Here is a 20,009-nt window from a genome sequence, read left to right on the forward strand (position 1 = left end):
CCATTCACTGTGCTTCCCTCTGTGCCTGTATTTTATTTTATTTTTTTATTTCCCTTCCTCCTTTGTGGCTCACTTGCTGTCTGCTCTCTGTGTCTATTCACTGCGCGCTCTTCTGTGGTTTTGCTTGTCTCCCTTTTTTGTTCCGTCACCTTGCCGAGTCGGCTCTCTGCGGCATCTGTGGGCTGGGCAGCACTCACGGCACCTGCGGGCCGGGCAGTGCTCCGCAGCGTTCAGGTGAGCCTGCCTTCACAAGGAGGCCCCGGGACGTGAACCCAGGGCCTCCCATATGGTAGACGGGAGCTCAAGTGATTGAGCCACAGCTGCTTCCCCGGCTTTCTTTTTTATTTAGAACTTTTGTAATTGTTTATAACTACATATGAAATGTGTCTGTCATCTCGCTTGTAGACACTGCGTTATTCTCCAGTTTACCTTTCCTCAGCGACTGGCATTGTGCCTAGAACATAGTGGAATCAAACACAGAATTGTTGACTTTCTTGTGCAATACATCAGTGGAACTAAAATTCCTCAAAAGAATCAACTATATACATGAAAAACATTGAAATTATTTGGATTAGCATACCCTGAGTATATGATTTTTCTTCTTTGTAGGATTTTAAATATTAGAAAAATTGCTTTTAAAGGTTGATGGCCTCTGTAAAGGTATTGCTTTTGAAATGTTTGACCTGAAGATTTTCTTCATTTTAATTAATTAGATTAATGTGTTTATCTTTGTATTTATTGCTACCTAATTATTTCATGTAATAAAATATCACATTCCCTTTTCTCTAATATGACTGAAGGTACCATTGGATACAACCAGCGGAACAGAATTGATACTCTCATGTATTTACTGGCATATCCCCAAAAACCTATGGTTAAAACAAAAACCATTGAGTTGATAGAATTTGAGAAACTGCCAGCTGGACAGAATGCAACAGTTGCTGTGATGAGTTATAGTGGATATGATATTGAAGATGCTCTTGTTTTAAACAAGGCCTCCTTAGACAGAGGTAAGTGAATTTTCAAAGCTATAACACCAAAGGTGCTTTTTGCAGAATTAGGTACAGGGTTGATTAGTGCAAAAAACACTTGGTATCAAAACATTGTCAGTTTCAAGTAATTTGAGTTCTGTAATACACGAAAAGGAGGTAGTTGTATTGGGGTATTGGCTTTTTTTTTTTTTTAATGTAGAGGTAATTTGTTAAATGTACTCCTAAGCAATCTGTTTTCTTTGTTGTATTACTTTATTGGTGACTTGAGACAATTCTTCAGCAGGGTAAAACTTTAAGATTTTATTTATTTTCTATCAGGAATTAAATGAAATGTGGTTTTTAAAAAAATAAGTCTAGTGACATATTCATCTAATTTGTTTGAGAGGGCAGTAGCAATAGTTGGATGAAAAGGGCTATTTTTTTTATTGTGTGTCTCAACCCTATAATCTGTTATATCTCTTTTTAGCCAGATGACAAAAGTTTAAAATATATATACACAAACCCTGGTTTCTGGGTTGTTGTTTTTTTGACAGTTTAGTTTTGCAAGTGACCACTTCATAGTTTGTTAGCCTTCACCTGATCCGAAGCCTGACTTCTCTATTCATAATCTCTATTTCTCTTTTTCTCTCTGGCATACCCACTCTGCCTTCCCCTTCTCTCTTGTAGTTGCTAGGCAGCCATAATAGTACTCCTAGACATGTGTCTTTGGCATTAATGTTGGCTGCACTTAATTTATGCCTCTTTTTTCCTCCAAATGACAACAGCCATGCTTTAAAACTAGATGTTTTCCTTTCTGATTAACTGGTAACGTTTATGTGAAAATCTGAAAGACTGTGATGTCTGTCAGAAACTTTGCAGCACAATTGAATGATGTGCGTTTATTCTTCCTGGCTTTTAAGCTATCACCTGTAAATAAAATGTCCATTTACACTTAGAAGAAAACACTTCTTGATTTTATACAGTTCAGATTCACACCGTATTCCAGCGCATTGCAGTTAATAGCCACTGTATGATCATGTAGTGCTTCCAAGCCAGCTAGCTCTAAGCTGAGTTTATTACAGCCATACACAATTTCCTGCGTACCATGATGACTAAGACCATGTTTGACAACATACAGACATCTTCATTTACTGTCCAGTTGTAGAAATTTGTTGTTTCATCTCAAATCACCTTCATGTTTAAAAATTAACATTAGAGCATTGAGATTTTATTTAGAAATCCACTTTTACCTGATTGAATTTACTACCATTTATTTCATCAGTAATAGCTGGAATTTGATCCTGAGATATTTTCCTATTTAAATGAGCTATGACGTGTCTCAATATATCCTGAGGAAATTCAAGAGAAAATCCAGTTCAAAATAACTATTTGCCCAAAGGAAGGGGGCAGGGGGAAGAAATGCCGGCACAGAATTTTGGGAAATAACGTTTAATGTTGAAGGAATAACAGCTCTTTTGAGCAGCTCTACAATTGATAAATCCTTGTGAGGGATTCAGTGGTTGAGTTTTGTGTCCCACCCAAAGGTTTACTTCTGTTCATTGTTGCTTATCTTTCTCAGTGTCTAGGTTACTAGTTGGTTTCAGGGCTTTTCCCTCAGCCACTAGTTAATGTGGTCTAAAAATGTACTCTAAGTGAACTCTTTAATCTTCAGGGCAGAGGCAGATGACCTCTCTCATTAAAATCATTTGTTTCTTCTTTCCAGTCTCTCTTCTCTTCGGAAAAAAGAAATTTTTTTTCATTTGTTTGTTTGGGGCTTCCTCCAAAAGCCAACACTCAGAAAAAGGAAAACCTTGCCTGAAAGATAGTAGGAGTTATGTACCAAATGGATTGTACCATTTGGGTCCTGGAGTGTCAGTGGACTTGGTCTGTTCTCAGCCTTGCCACCAACTTGCTAGTGACCTTGGCCCCTTCTTTGGACCTCATTCATAGTACCTATACAAGAGAGGGGCTAAACTGGGTGATTTTAGGCCCTTTCCAGTCCTGACATTCTATGGCTCTGTGCTCTGAAAGAATCACTTCACTTTTTGCCTTCTCTCACCTTCCTTCAACATGAAAAGGTATATTCCATGCTGAAAACTGCTTGTAGAATTCCTAGCATCTATATGGGTGGTAGGTAGAGGAGAAGTCCTGAGCCAGTTCTTCTGATTACCAGTTCGTTATTTGGGTTTCTCCCGGTTCCATATTATCCAGATGTAGAAAAATTTTTTGTTTTGTTTGTGTGTGTGTGTGTGTGTGCGTGGTGGGGAGCTAATGTTGAATAACACAAATGAATAACACAGTGTTTTCTCTTGGTTTCTTATTTCTGATAGTTCTGATACCTATTTTGTTTTCATTTTAGGCTTTGGGCGTTGCCTTGTATATAAAAATGCTAAATGTACATTGAAACGATACACCAATCAGACTTTTGATAAAGTTATGGGGCCCATATTGGATGCTGCTACAAGAAAACCCATCTGGCGACATGAAATTTTAGATGCAGATGGTATTTGTTCTCCAGGTGAAAAGCCTTTTTTTAATTTAGATGTATACTTTTTGAAATTATGAACATTGTTGAACAATATTCTTGAATATTTCCTAAACAGTGCAGAAAAATAACAACCTTCAATAACACTATCCTAACTCAACCAAGTGTAGCCATTTTTGATGTATTTTATTACAGTTTGTTTTTCTATGCATATGTTTTATACAGCAGAAATCTATTCTAGTTATAATATTCTGGTCATAATTTTGTATTTTAAAAAGCCACTTTAGGGAAGCAGACGTGGCTCAAGCAATTGGGCTTCTGCCTGCCACATGGGAGGTCCCGGGTTCAGTTCCTGGTGCCTTCGGGAGAAGGTGAGCTGGCACAGCAGGCAGGAATGGCAAGCTGATACAACAAGATGATGCAACAAAAGAGACAAAAAGAGGAAAAACAATGAGAGACACAACAAAGCAGGGAGCTGAGGTGACTCAGGTGATTGAGTGCCTCTCTTCCACAGAAGAGGTCCTGGGTTCGGTCCCCAGTGCCTCTTGAAGAGAAAGCAAGCAGACCGAGAGCACGTAGCAAATGGACATAGCAGACAGTGGCTGCAAGCAATGGGGGAGGAGGGGATGAATAAATAAAATAAATCTTTAAAAAAAAAAGCCACTTTAAAGGTATATTTTAAATAGGGTCTTGCCCCTGTCTCTACACTGGTATTTCATCATTTGTGTATTTATCTTACAAACTAATTTTAGAGTCTTCTTTTCCTAAGATGTGATTCCATTGTAATTACAAACTTGTAATGAATTTTGTTGATGCAACCCATAATTCCTACTCTTATGAGTCTTACAGGCTAGAGTGGGAGACTGACATTGATCAAAGGATCACACCCAACAGATGTCAAATTACAACCAAGTTAAGGAATCATAAAGGGAGTTATGAGGTCCTTTTATAGCAGGAGGATTTAACCAATCAGGACAATCAGGCTGGTTTTCTCCAAAGAAGTGAGCTAAAATCTGAAGGATAAATAGGAGTTAACTCTTGAAGAGAGGAAGGGAGTATGTTTTAAGCAGTGGGAAAGACTGAGCGAAGATCCTGGAGCTTGATAGTTAAAGGATCTGAAAAAAGACCAGTGTGGCTAAAATGAAGAGAATACAGGAATACATGGGGAACATATGTTGAGAGAGTGATGGACAGATAAAGAGGGAGGCAGGGGCCAGACTAAGCAAGGCCTTGCAGGCATGTTACTGTTTTCATTCTGATCCTAAAAGCAGTGGGAAACCACTGAAGAATTTTAAGTAGACAGGTGACTTGATCAGATATACATTTGAAATGATCATTCCAACTACAGCATGGAGAAAAGAGTAGAAGGTAACCAAAATAGAGGGGAGATCAACTGAGAGCTCCCCCAGTAGAACCAGGTGACAGAGGATGGTAGCAGAGACTTGGGGGCTGAGGTGAAGGTGGACAGAATGAGCTGGGTTGGGGAGGTATTTGGGAAGGGAAATCCACAGACCTTTTCATGGATGGGGTATAGGGGGATGAGTCAGCTGTGGTTCCTCGAGGCACATAATACATGGCTTCCCCTCCTCTCTGCCTCTTTTCTTGGAGAATTTATCTCACTCTTAACCCTGGTCAGTATGGCTTGGAAAATAAGTGCAGTGCCAGTACCATAATAGTTGGTCTTTCAGCTTACCATGAAAAGATGCAAAGCAAAGATGGGAATAGGAGGAAAATCAAAGAAAGATTTTTATTTCCTCATTGCTCAAGTAAGTTGGTGGTGACTTACCACTGGTTGAAATAACTATTAATAAAAACAGAAGTTCCAAATCTACTCTTAACACTTTAAAAGATATATACCTCTTAACAGATGATTTTTCTCATGTTAATGTGGTCCCCTAAGTCATTTTCTTAATTTTATACCCACTCTGATCTTAATCTATGATATTTTTTTAATGGCTTACAAATTACAAATTTAAGCTGCCTTAACGAATTCTAGTTCCCATTGTATGGATTTATTCTTTTCTCCCATACCTGGATTCCATGGACCAAGTCTAACCCTATAGCTTTATGCCTCAATGATCTTTTCATTCCACACAAGGTGATAATGCTATGTCTAACATTCTTTTCTTTTTCTTAGGTGAGAAAGTAGAAAATAAGCAAGTACTTGTAAATAAATCCATGCCCACTGTGACTCAGATTCCTTTGGAAGGAAGTAATGTGCCACAGCAACCACAGTACAAAGATGTACCCATTACGTATGTATTGGTTGTGCCTTGGTAATACATAGAAAAGTTAGCAAAAGAGAAGGAATAAGGGAAATTAGAAGGTTGGAGAACTAGAAATAGTAATTTGGGGTACTAAAAATACTAGTCATCAGGACAGCATAGCATAGAAGGTAAAACTGGGCTGCAGAATCATATAGACCTTTTAACCTAGGTTGAATTGTGGACCAAGTAAGGGGGACTTTAAGTGTTTATTTGCCTCAGCCCTCTGAGCCAGCCGTCTGCCTCTTCCACTCACTGAAGTGGCTCTGGAAGAGGTCACCTGTGACATTCTCTCCATTTGTTTCATTCAGGAAATATTTATTGAGCACTTGCAGTATGCCAGGAACTGTTTTAAGTGCAGGAGATAGTGCAGTGAACAAAACAGGCAGAAATCCTTGCCCTTATAGAGCTCTCATCCTGCTGAGGGAAGATAGAGGGTAAACAAATAAGAAAAACCCATAATTGGTCAGATTTGCCAAACTCAGTGGACTCTTCAGTCTTAATCTTCTTGTGGACTGTGTCATGTTCACCTTCTACCCCTATGCATTACACAGTGCCTGACATCTAGCAGGGAATAAGTAAATAGTTGTCAAATGAATGAATTTCACGTGACTTTCTATAGCATTTGTCACTGTTGACCCTCACTTCCTTGGATTTTGTGGCTTCACTCTTGCCTGCCCCTCTTGCATTCGAATTACTCATTCTTAGTCTCTTCTCGTGCCTGGCCTTGAGGTGACAGTTGTCCCTATGGTCTTAGCCTTGCTGGTGATTCTTTTGCATCTTATCTGGATGAACTTACCCACACCAAGGCTCTTTTTGCTGTTGACTCCCACATGGGCAAATGCCAGTTTCAGCTCTAGACCAGCGCTTAGACAGCTTTACCTAGATGTGCCACAGGGACCCCAAACCCAGACCACAGTCATCCTTTCCCCATCCCCACCCCAGCACCAAACAGCCTCCTCCTCCAGAGTCGCTTTCTTGGTGAATGGCACCACCATCCAGGCAGTCACTCACAGCAGAAATTTGACACCTTTCCTTTACCTGCCACACAGACCAGTTCACCAAAAATGTAGGTTGTGTCTTCTAGGCAGTTCTCTTCTCCGCCCCTTCCTCCCTCTTCCTGCTGTTGCTGCCTAAGTTCTGGCCCTCCTCTCCTGCCTCCTCTCTTGTACCTCTTCATACTTTTCAGGAACTCTCTATATTACTACCAGAGGGATTTTTCTAACTTACTCTTCTGATATTTTACTCTCTTGCTTAAAATCCTTTCACGACACTTGCCTGAGATAAAGGCCAAACGAGATGGGTAGCTATGCAAGACTTTCCACAGTCTGGCCTTGGCATACCTTCCAGCTTACCTCTTTATACACAATGACCTGCATTTCTCGTAAATTGCCTCTTGTTCTCCAAAAGGTACCATCCTTCTTCTCGAGGCCTCCATGCATTTGCTTATGCTGCTCCCGCTGCCTGGAATGTGCTACCCTGGTCAGGTCTCAGTTCTAAGGTGACCTTCTCCATGAAGCAGTCCTGATAGCCTGCCCCGGTTCTCCCCAGTTGGGAATTGAGCATTGTACCTTGGGCCTTTACTGTTCTCCATACGACTGATACCTTTACTGCCTCACCTTGCTCTCTTTTATTTGATTATAAGTTCCTTTGGGCAGGTAGCATGTCTACTTAATCTTTGTATTTTCAGAGCCTACCAGGAATCTGACACATAGTAGACTCTTAATAATGTTTGTTGTGTGAAAAACAGATGAGGCAAAGTGTGTGAAAAAATTAATAATGGGAAAGTTAACTAGATAAAGGCAATATTGAAAAGTGGTTGAGAGCTGGAATCCAGTGCCTGACAGGCTTGGATTTAAATCCCAGTTGTACTTCGTATTAGTTGTGTGCCCTTGGACAAGTTACTTAATGACCCCAATCATCATTTTCCTCATCTATAATAAAAGAGTAGCAATAAATACCTCATGGTACTATTGTGAAGATTAATTTGCATTGTAACTGCCTTGTAATAAAGGTTCAACAGATGGTAGCCATTTTAAACTAAGACTGTGAACGGGAAATTGTAAAATTTAATGTTGAAAAATGAAAGTCATTTTTCAGAACCCAAAATGGGAATGTCAGAATATTCTGGGGTAGACATTAAATTTGGCATGTGGGTGGTAGTAAACTCTGTTTTAGTGACTCTATCTTAACCTTAGCTACAAAGGGGCAACGGATTCATACATTGAAAAAGTGATGATATCTTCAAATGCCGAAGATGCTTTTCTCATCAAAATGTTGCTGAGACAGACTAGGCGTCCAGAGATTGGAGACAAATTTAGCAGTCGTCATGGGCAAAAAGGTAAATTGTATCCTTTCTCAACTTGTTGGTAAACTGAATATACTAAAGTATTTCTTAACCACAAAGGAAAGACATATTTTATACCTTTCCTTTATTAAAAAAAATTTAGGGGGAGTAGGTATAGCTCAGTGATTAATTGCCTCCTTCCCATGTGCAAGGTCCCGGTTTCAATCCCCAGAACCTCCTTTAAAAAAAAGAAAAATTGAGTATGTTTGAAAAGCTGTTACAATGTTACCAAAATTATTTCTGCTTTATGCCCAAAGTATAATTATAATTGCATTCTATATTATTTACTTATTGAAGTATATGTGGTTGTTAAAAATATAAATAGTAATAACTTTTTTTTTAAAAAAAGGTATATCTTTGAAATATACTGTATGTTCTCTTAGGTCCTAGATTCATAGACTGTCAGCACTACAAGATGTCTTGCAATTATCTGCCCCTTTATTTAACAAATAACAACGTTCAGACCCTGTGTATTAAGCAGCCAATCAAGATGCACAGCTAATTGTTTGCTGAACTGGAATTCAATCCTGGGTCTCCTGACTCCCAATGCAGTGCTTTGTCCACTGCATGGTGGCAGCCGTCCCTAGATGGTGTTTCGCTGGCAGATACTATAGGTGACCTCATTATTTTTATTGATGGTTACTGTTAGGTTTTCATTCATTTGTGGTTTTGTTTTGTTGTGTTTTGTTATCTTCAAGAAACATAGCACTGTGTCACTGTTGAACTCATCAGTACAGTCTTTTTTAGCCCTGGGCTTTGAATTTTCTCTCTGCCTGCCATGAACTAGCTTTAAGGACAAAAACAACAGCTAACACTTCTATAGTACTAACTGTGTGCCTGGAAGTGTTCTCAGCACTATATATATATATATATATATATACCAACTCATTTGATTCCCGTTGCAATACTGTGAGATTGGGACTGTTATTATATGCATTTTACAGATAAGGGAATAGAAGCACAGAGAGACTAATAGCTTGCCCAAGGTCACACAATTGGTGGCAGAACTGGTTTTTGAGCCCTGGCTCTAACTATTGTGCTCCTCTGTCTGTTAAGTAGTTAGTCCTGTGCCTGGCACATAGTAAATGCTTAAAAAGTAGTAGCAGTAGTCATTACTATTGACTATTACACATTCCTTTGAAATGTATGTGATGTGAGCCACTTCAACATTGAATCTCACTTATGCTTATAAATTACTAGTGTTTGTCTTCTTGTTTTTAATTGATTGGTTTGATGATAACTGAACATTATATTCTTGCTGATTTTAAGTATTTATTTGCCATGCAGGTATAACAAATATTAGTTTGGTCAAATGAATCTAGCCTTGGTTTCATTCCACCAGTGAAGCTGTTTCAAACCAAAGATTCTGTTTCATCCAAAGCAATTTTAGTTCACTTGACAGAAGCAAGATTATTTTAGTCTGTTGGTATTTTGTAAGAAAGAATTTGGTCCATCTTAAATGTGAATGTGACCCCCCTAATTCACACAATTCCCTGAACTTCTAAATCTTGAATGTTTTTAAAAAAAAAATCCTAAGGTTCTAATGTTTGCTACTGCCTATTTGTGAAAATCAAATTCTTTATATGGAAACTATTTGCATTGTCTTGACAATGTCTGAGATAAACTCCTAAGTCACTTTAGGGTAACTATAGCTTTGTTTACTGTCTATTTTACTTGACCTATTACCTGGGCAAGAGCAAAGTTCTGTACTCATAAAATTTTGTTACTGGAAGCTTTGCAAGAATGCACATAAAAGAACATCCCCATTCTGAATCAGTTTACAAACTTCAAATACCACCAAGTCCTTGTGTCTTCATTCTGTCAGAGTATTCTGCAAAGAATTGAAGGCTGGCAGTCCATCCACTGAGTTCTAACTCCACTAAACTTTTTTTTTTTAATCTTTTCAGATTTTTTTTATTGCATTTTTTTGAAGATACATAGATCTCAAAAAAATGTTACATTAAAAAATATAAGAGGTTCCCATATACCCCACACCCCACCCCACTCCTCCCTCATCAAGAACCTCTTTCATCATTGTGGCATATTCATTGCATTTGATGAATACATTTTGGAGCACTGCTGTACCACATGAATAATAGTTGACATTGTAGTTTACGCTCTCTCTCAGTACATTCAGTGAGTTAAGGCAGGATATATAATGTCTAGCATCTGTCCCTGCATTATTATTTAGGACAACTCCAAGTCCCGAAAATGCTCCCACATCACATCTTTTCTTCCCTCTCTCTGCCCTCAGCAACTACTGTGGTCACTTTCTCCTCATCAGTGCTACAATTTCTTCCATTACTAGTCACAATAGTTCTATAGTAGAATACTGGTAAGTCCACTCTAATCCATATTTTATTCTTCCGTCCTGTGGACCCTGGGATGGTGATATCCATTCCACCTCTATATCAAGAGGGGGCTTGGATCCCACATGGTTGATGGATGTGATTCTCCTGCTTGAGTCAAGGACCAAGTCTTTAGACTCTCCATAAAGCCTGACAGAGCCTTTCTCATGTAGATACTTAAAAGATTGTTGGTAATGGTTAAATTAATGAATGATTGAACAAATGCCTAGAATAGGGGAAGTGAAAGGGACAGGTTCTTATACTCTAGATGGTTTGATTTTACTGAGGTTTTCTTCTATACATCATGCGTTAGTATGTGAATGTTGTATAGACAAGCAGCACTTTTGAAAAGAAACTATACCTGATTAGTAAGCTCCTGGAAATGCAGACCTCTGGATGAAATGTCAGTAAGTCTTTGTGCTATGGCAGTTTTTCCATGCTGTTAATATGATAGGGATAATGTTCATTGACAGAAGTGGTTTCCAGTTTGCAGTGACCTGAAACAGCAGATTTTAGAGATCTGTTCTAGCTTAAGGGGACTTTGACTTGTACATCTCTATGTATATCTGTATTAAGTCCTCCTGGGTTTAGGTGACCTTTCACTTGTAGTGAGGAGCTTTTCTTGTTAGTTTTCTTTTCCAGATGGCTTTTAATCCAAGGGTAAAAACCTGATTAGACTAAATTCCCTTGATAGTCCCTCCTCTTACCAGCATCATCAGATTTATTGAAAAGATAGTGGAAGAAAACAAACAAAAAATAGGTAGTGTAAACTTTAGCAGGGTAATGAAAGGAATGACAGAACTCTTAACAGAACATACTTTTAATTTTTTAACTGTAATGTTTTAGCAAATAATACATGCAAATGGTTTAAAAATGTCAACTAGTAAAAAGCTTTTTTGTTCTGAAGATCATTCCCTGCCTTTCCCCCAATCTGCTCATTGTTACCCTCATATTTCTAAATGTTATTCTTGAACAGTTATGTCTTCATTCATCATTTTTATATTACTTAATGATTTCCTCTTATGGTAGATGTGAAGGCCTCACACTTTCCCTCCTCTCTTTCCTACTCTGCACTCCCTGCATAGATTTTATTTATTTACTTACTTACTTACTTACGGAAGTTCTGTAGATTGAACCTGGAATCTCATAGATGTGAAGCAAGAACTCAACCTCTGAGCTATAGCCACTCGCCCTGCATAGATTTATCACAATTTTTGTTTATACGATTACTTAGATTGTATTACTCTGACTATATATTGTTCACCCCTAGACCAAGTAATTTTTAGTGTATGTGTTATGTAACTTTTTTCAGAAGTTAAGAATTCTCTCTCTCTCTTTTTCTTAATTTGTTTAGTTTCCTTTATTCCTGTTACCATTCTTGTTATACCATCAACAGCCCTTCAGTACAGTGTCTCACATGATCAATAGACAGTCTGTTATGGCCATTTTTCCCCCCAGAAGACCTCCCACCTAGAGTGCTCCAAACTGTAGTGGTTATTCTCTGAGCCCGAGTTTCCCAGCCAGATTGATCCCCTCAGCCCTTAGGACATCTGGGCATAGCCTGGGGTGAGTAGAGCCATAAGCAGTCTTGTTATCTTGTGCACCTTAGAAATACTTTCTCAGACAGGTTTGGGAAGTACTCTAAACCTGCTGAATGGTAGTCACACATGAAATTCCCTTTTGAGCCTGTTTCTTGGCTCCTGCCATTTATCTTTTTCTATGAATTCCTCTCTCTCATGGTAGAATAGTCCATTAAATTGCTGGATGCACAGGAAGTTGTTTTTGAGATCAGGTATGTTTGAATGTATTCTTTCCTCATACTTTTACTTAAGTTGTGTATAGAATTCTAGGTTGAAAAGTTGTTTACCCTAAGGATTTTGATGGCACTGTACATTATCATCTAGATTCCATGCTACTTGTAAGAATTGTAACATCATTCTTACTTCCTGATCTTTTTCTGGGTCCTTATTCTCTTTTTCTCTCTTACACTCTTTCCTCCCAGTCCCTCTCTCTTACACTCTTTCCTCCCAGCCCCTATCTCTGCAAATTTTTACTAGCTCCTTCTATTCTTGGAATTCTGAAATTTCATGGGGCTTTTTTTTTTTCTTTCCTTATGCTGGGAATTCCTTAAATTCTTGGACATTTTCTTATATGATTTCTTTGATGATTTCCTCTTCATCATTTTTCCTGTACCTTTTCTGGTTTTCTTATTAGTCACAGTTTGTCCAGGTTAATGCTCTAATTTTATCTTTTCTCCTCCATTGTCCATCTCTTTTCTTATTTTTATGTCTGGGAAATTTGATCAACTTTATTTTCCAGATATTCTAATGAGATTTTTATTTTACCTCTCATATTTTTAAACTAATATATTCTCATCCTTTTTTTTATAGCAACCAGTATGTTTCTACTTTCCTTTTAGTTTGATTTTAGTTGTAGTTTTTTAGTTTTTCTTTTTCCTTTTTAGTTTTCTTCTAGTCCTAATTTTTCTATTTTCTGAGATTTTTTTCCTATTTTTTTTTCTTAAAATTAATTTATTTTTATTAGAGAAGTTGTAAGTTTGTAGAAAATCATGCAGTAAATGCGAAGTTCCCATATACCCTATCTCACAAGCAGTTTTCTATTAATACTTTGCATTCATGTGGTAACTTTGTATAATTGATGAAACAATATTATTATAATTTTGCTATTAATTATAGTCCATAATTTACATTAGGGTTTACTGTTTGTAATATAAAATCCTATCATTTTTTAAAAATTTTTATCCAGGTAACATACACATAACCTAAAAATTTCTCTTTTAACCACAAATTATAATTCAGTGATGTTTATTAAATTCACAATGCTGTGCTACCATTACCACCATCTATTTCCAAAACTTTTCTATCATCCCAAACAGAAACTCTATACCAATTAAGCATTAGCTCGCCATTCCTTACCTCTAACCCAGCCCCCAGTAATCTCTATTCTAGTTTCATACTTTATAAATCTTCTATTCTAGTTATTTTATATCAGTGAGATCATATAATAATTGTTCATTCACATTGTCACATGTATTAGAATTTCATCCATTTTTCCATCTGAATAACATTCCAGATTGTATTTGTTATACCACACTTTGTGTATCCGCTCATTAGTTGATGGACACTTGGGTTGCTTCCACCTTTTGACAACTGTGAATAATGCTGCTGTGAACGGTAGCAAACACATGTTTGAGTCCCAGCTTTCAGTTCTTCTGGGTCTATACAGAGATGAATTGCCAGGTCATGAAGTAAATCTGTTTCCCATAGTTAGTTGCACTATTTTTATTCCACCAACAATGAACAAATGTTCCTGATTCACCCCTTCATCTCCAACACTTGTTATTTTCCATTTTATCATTAGTTTCCATTCTAGTGGGGTTGAAATGGTATCTCATTGTGGTTTTGACTTATATTTCCCTAATCGTTAATTATGTTGAGCACCTTTTCATGTGTTTATTGGCCATTAGTGTATCTTCTTTGGAAAAATGTTCATTCAAGTCTTTTGCCCATTTTTTAATTGGGTTGTTTGTCTCTTTGTTGTTGATTTGTAAGATTTATTTGTATATTCTGGAAATTAAACCCTTATCAGATATGTAGTTTCAAGGTAATTTCTTCCATTTTGTAGGTTGTCTTTTTACTTTCATGATAAAGTCCTTTGATATGCAAAACTTTATTTTTGGTGAAACCCCACATATCTGTTTTTTGTTGTTGTTGTTCATGCTTTTGGTATAAGGTCTAAGAAACCTGAAGATGTTTCTAATTTCTTCTAGGAGTTTTATGGCTTTAGTTCTTATATTTAAGTCTTTGACCCATTTTGAGTTAATTTTTATAAATGGTGTTAGATGGGGGTCCGCTGTCATTCTTTTGCATATGGATATCTTGTTTGCCAGCACCATTTGCAGAAGAGACTAATAAAGATTCCCAATTGACAGTCTACATTTTGATTACTGTGTGTCTTGGCATAGTTCTCTTTGAGTTTATCCTGTTTGTGGTTCATTGTACTTCTTGAATGTATATATTCATGTCTTTTTTTAAATTTGGGAATTTTTCTTCCCATTATTTCTTTGAATACTCCTTCCACTCCTTTCTTTCTTTTCCATCTGGGACTCTCATAATGAGTATATTTATATGTTTGACGTGTCCCACAGTCTTTTAGGCTCTGTTCACTTTTTTTCAATCTTTCTTATTTTCTTGTTCCTCAGCTTGAATCCTTTCACTTTTCTTGTCTTTGAGTTCACTGATTCTTTCTTCAACCAGCTCCAAGCTACTGTTGAAACCCTCTAGGGAATTTTTCATTTTATTTATTGTAGTCTTCCAACTCCAGTATTTCTTTTTGGTTCCTTCTTATGATTTCTGTCTATTTAGATTCTCATATTGCTCATTCATTGTTTTTCTGGTATCCTTTAGTTCTTTCTGCTTGTTTTCCTTTACCTCCTTGAGTTTATTGTAGGTCTTTTTTTTTTTTTTCAAGCCTGTTGTATATCCAAAGTTTTATCTTTGTTGATAGTTTCTGAATTTTTGTCTTGATCATTTGGGTGGGCTGTCATTTCCTTTCTTTGTCTTGAAATTTTTTGTTACACACCGTACATTTTAATATTTTAATATGTTAACTCTGGGATTTATTCCCTAGCTATCTGTTTTGTATCCCACTAGGGATCTGTTTTGTATCCCACTAGGGATATGACCAAGATTTCCTTGAGTACTAGGAGGTAACACAAACCAACCAATGCAAAAAAAAAAAAAAAAAAAAAAACACCTTTCACAGTTTTTGCAGATTGGCTCTGTGTTGGCTCTTGCCCTTCTCCAGAGTTTAGCATTCCTGTCAAAAAGAGACAAAAGTGAAGTGCTGTGTCCTTTCCTTCTTTTCTGTGTCTTGTCCTTGGCTTATGCTTTCTTACAGGAATCCCAGTGTCCCCCACATCCTGTGAAAACACTTTTCCTACTTCCCATAAAACATACACATTTTATGTTTAAAGCTGTCAATCCTTAGTCTCAGACAACTTCAACTTAATTGTTTCTTATACTGCTTTAATTCTCCACAAGCTTCTTCTGCCAACAGGGCAAGTCCTGAGATGGTGAGCCCAAGATCAAGAGCAGTTTCTTTCAGACTGCCATCTGACAGATTGCCACTAATGTATGGTCACCCCAGAATGTACCTAGGGGTTACTCTCCTCCCTTCTGAACAGGGCTCAGGACCCACAATGGGAGCACAGGCCAGCTCCACACTGCATCATGGAGGGGGCTGGGGAGGGTTTGGCAGGGGCGCCGTGAGCATCTCCTACTATTATTAAAGCTGTGTTTTCTTTTTTTGTTGTTGTTGTTTTTGTTTTTTGAGGTCCTGGGGCTGGGGATTGAACCCAGGACCTCATATATGGGAAGCTGGCACTCAACCACTGAGCTGCACTGGCTCCTTGGAGTTGGTTTTATCATTTTTTTGTTTGTTTTGTTTTTTGTTTTTAGGAGGTACCAGGGATTAAACCCGGGACCTTGTACATGGGAAGCAGGCACTCAACCACTTGAACTACATCCGCTCACTAAAGCTGTGTTTTCTTGATTCAGCCCTAGTCCTGTTACTGCAATCCATTAACTGTTTTCCAGAGTTTTGGGGAAGATGGTTCTGCCAGTTTTCCTTAGTTATTCAAAGATTCTGTGGGGAAATGGCACCCTGGACCATCTTATTCTGCCATCTTGGTCAGTCCACCTCCTGTTTACTTTAATGTCTAGTTTGTTGCTGTTGTTGCTGGAGGGTTTCTTCTAATGCCTGATACATCTTTTAGCCCTTAAAAGCAATGGGAAGCACTTTCTGTGTGTAGAACCTGTTGAGTGCCATTGTAGGACAATTAGTCATTGAACCATTTTTATTGCTGTTATCTTTCACTTCCTACACAGTAGGATCTTTCTAACTCGTGTCTGTAGGGTGCTGCTAGAGAGAGGGTGAGAGCAGTGTTCAAGCCTTCCACCTGAACTTCTAGGTAGGGATGAGGGGCTAGAGCTCACTGTTCATTAACAGATTTTCATTTAATTCCTCTGCGTCAGGTCATTACCTCACCCTGTGTTCTGCTATGCTTACTATTCCTGGGTCTAGGATCATTCTGGTTCTGTCTCTGAAGAGGTGGCGAGGAGGGTAGTTTCCTGCTCTATGGAACAGGGGCAGGGACAGAGAGATTCAGGGGTCTAACAGTTTCTTATATAGGCATATATTTATACAGATATTTATTAGGTGTCTTCTAAGTGCCTAGTACTGTCTAGACCCTGGTGATAGCAGTGGCCAAAACAGAAAAAAATTCCAACTATTTAATGGGGTTTATATTATAGTGGGCAAGAGAAATAATAAGTACCGAGATGGGGAGGGGGAGCCCACAGGAGGGGGATAGGAAGCATGGGTTGGAGGGGGATAGTGGTTGAAATTTGGGGTAAAGTGGTTGGAGAATGCCTCATTGAGAAGATGACATTTGAGTAAAGACCTGAGAACAGTAGGAGAGCAGAACCTCTCTGGGTGGAGACTGCTCCAGGTGAAAGGAGGCCTTGGGGCTGGAGCCGGCCTGGAGTGTGGGAGGACCAGCAGGGAAGCCCGAATGCCTAGAGCAGTGAGTGAGGGGATGAGTGGTCAGAGGTGAGGACAGATCATGAAGGGCCTTGTACAAACTTTGGCTTTTGCTCTGAGGGAAACCACTGGAAGATTTTGAGCAGGGGAGAGACATGATCTAACTTATTCTTGCTTCCATGTTGAAAATAAACAATAGTAGGGGAAAAGGAGGGTATTCTTTTTTTTTTTTAAGATTTATTTTATTTATTTCTCTCCCCTTCCCCCCTGCACCCCCTTTGTCTCCTCTCTTGTGTTCATTTGCTGTTTGTTCTTCTGTGTCCGCTTGCGTTCTCGGCGGCACCAGGAATCTGTGCCTCTTTTTGTTGCGTCATCTTGTTGCATCAGCTCTCTGTGTGTGCAGTGCCACCCCTGGATGGGTTGCGCTTTTCGCTTGGGGCGGCTCTCCTCTCAGAGCACACTCTTGTACGTGGGGCTCCCCTACACAGGGGCCACCCATCCGTGGCATGGCACTCCTTGCGCTTGGCAGCACTGTGCGTGGGCCAGCTCACCATACGGCCAGGAGGCCCTGGGTTCGAACTCTGGACTTCCTATATGATAGGTGGATGCTTTATCAGTTGAGCCACATCCACTTCCCAGGAGGGTGTACTTTTAATATGAGTTAAAAGTCTATTTTGCAGTAACCCTGGTGAGTATTGGTGATGGCTTGGAAAAGCATTGTACTAATGGAAATGGTCAAGGAGTCAGTCTAGATCCATTTTAAAAGCATAGTCCACCAAAATTGCCGATGGATTGGGTGACTTTAAGTCAGTCCTCCTACTCTCAACCCCACAGACCTCACCCCACTTTTCACAGTCCTTTGCGTCACTATTTCCTGAGCCGTCCCAGGCCTGGGAGTGAGAGCTGAATTGGCTTGCTTCATCACATCCTCTCTACAGAGATTGTGAGTTGTTGATATTGACTTAGATAAATATATTTTAGGTTTACGGAGGAAAGGAAGCATGCCCTGTTAATTTATTTAACCCTCAAAGCACTCAGTACAGCACTTTGCTTATAATATGATAGGCATTCAATGTTTGTGGAGTATTTTATTAAACAAAATTTCAGTGTTCATTTGTCTTGTTTATAATTGTACTGATATAACAAGCCAAAACCATCCCTCTCAAAATGTGTGTAATGTATCCTTCCTGAAAAATATCAGATATGTGATATCTCATTGAGGCTGGTACCAGAAATTTTAGCACCCAGACTTGTAGCTCCCCAATCTTAATTAACCAGACAAGCTTACTGAAGCATGTCCATCCAAAATATGCTAAATATGCATGCCCATGTAAGATGTCCACCGTGTGCACAAATGAGACTCTGCCTCGACTGCTCCAGAAATATCTATTTGGTCATATTTAAGTTCCTGTTGTGTGCCCTAAACTGTCCTGGACACTCTTGGGGATAGAAAATAATTTCAACCCTTAGCTAATGCCATAGAAACTGATGGTCTTATTTAAGGGAGGAAAAAAAAAAAAAAAGACTATACACCTAAAGCAAAAAATACTATACGCAGGGAGAACCAGCAAGATAGTGGTAGAGTAAGGAGCTCCTAGAGTCAGCTCCTGTTACAGGGCAGTCAGTAAATACCCAGAGCTCTCTGGAACTAGCTGAAGCACCTGTTTGGGGGCTCCAGGAGGCCAGAAGAGCACCATGCATCATTCTTGAAGGAGTGGAAGGAGGAGACTGCCCATCTGCAGAGAAGACTCGGAAGTAGAGCACTCCATGCCCCGGAGGCTGGTGCCCATCCTCCACTGGAGGCACAAACCGCCTTGGGAGCTGTACTGCACCTGGAATTGAAAGCTCCACTTCTCCAAAACGGGGGAGGAAGAGACAGTTGGGCACCAATTTCATCTACTGATGAGTAAATTCAGCGGACTACAGTATAATCCTGAGACCAGCTAAAGTTTGAGGCTGTCCCAGTCAGAAAGAGGTCGGGAGCCACCATCTTAACTACACACCTGGCACGAGGGGAAGCAGGGCAGACTGAAAATCCCAGTGCTGGTGGGGACTGGCTTCTTTCCATCCAGGTCAGATTGCAGCTCCAGCCTATGCCCCAGTGCCTCCTCAAGCAGGAGGAAGCTGTGGGAACCTGCACCAGCCTCTCCGGGAAATTACCAGCCAAGCCACGGAGGCCAGTGATTATCCTACTCTGGTGGCACAAGCCATTCCAGGAGCTGTTCTGTGGCTGGAATTGGAAGCTCCATTTCCCAGAAACAGAAGGAGGAGACGGTTGATTGCCAATTTCAGCTACTGATTGGTAAACTTGGCTGGCTGAGATATAACCCTGGGAACAGCTGGGGAGTAAACCAGCCCAAGTCAGAAAGAGGCCAGTAGCCACCATTTTGACTCTGCCCCCAGCCTCAGGGGAAGCCAGACTGACTAACCTCTGTGTCAACAGAAACCAGTTTCTTTCATACAGATCAGCCTCTAGCCCTAGCCTAGGTTTCAGCCCCTCCTCTGGCAGGGAGGAGGCTGAGGAGCCTTGCACCAGCCTATACAGGTAATTGCAGGTAACTTTGGCTGGCATAAACTGAAAATCAGAAGTCTACTGGGGCAGCTGCAGTTCATCTTGGACCCACACTGCATAAATTGCTGCCCACACCTGTAGCTCTATCCCCGCCCCAGGCAGGGGAGAAAGGGATGTGAAGCTTCATCAATCTCTTTGGGTAACTACAGTCTAAGCCTGTACTTGGATTATTCCACAGAGCTGTGACTCTATCCCTACCCCTGGCAAAGGAAAAAGTTGCAAGAAGCTTCATTGGTCCCTGGTGCAGTGAGGGCAGCTTGAGCCTCCACAGCTTATAGCATCAACTACATGTGCTTACCTCCTACTGCATAACCAGCAAGGGAGAAAGGATAGAAATTCCTAAACTAAAGAGAAAAACTGCACCCAGAAAAAATACTCTAGTAAGCCAAATGCAAAGACACCAACAAAAAATTACAATCTACACCAAGAAATAGTGGCCCAGTTAAAGGAACAAGATA

General features: G+C 39.5%; 1 protein-coding gene across 1 annotated transcript in view; it reads left to right on the top strand.

The window, feature by feature from the left end:
- Positions 1-20,009, top strand: part of POLR3B (RNA polymerase III subunit B) — a 146,502-nt gene that overhangs the window by 101,690 nt on the left and 24,803 nt on the right. The window contains exons 20-23 of the mRNA XM_058308666.2: positions 801-1,010; positions 3,331-3,489; positions 5,594-5,711; positions 7,919-8,061. Of these exons, the coding sequence (XP_058164649.1) occupies positions 801-1,010; positions 3,331-3,489; positions 5,594-5,711; positions 7,919-8,061 (630 nt within the window). The remainder of the gene's footprint in view (positions 1-800; positions 1,011-3,330; positions 3,490-5,593; positions 5,712-7,918; positions 8,062-20,009) is intronic.

The sequence above is a fragment of the Dasypus novemcinctus genome, chromosome 12 (genome assembly GCF_030445035.2).
Source record: "Dasypus novemcinctus isolate mDasNov1 chromosome 12, mDasNov1.1.hap2, whole genome shotgun sequence".
Taxonomy (NCBI): Eukaryota; Metazoa; Chordata; class Mammalia; order Cingulata; family Dasypodidae; genus Dasypus; species Dasypus novemcinctus.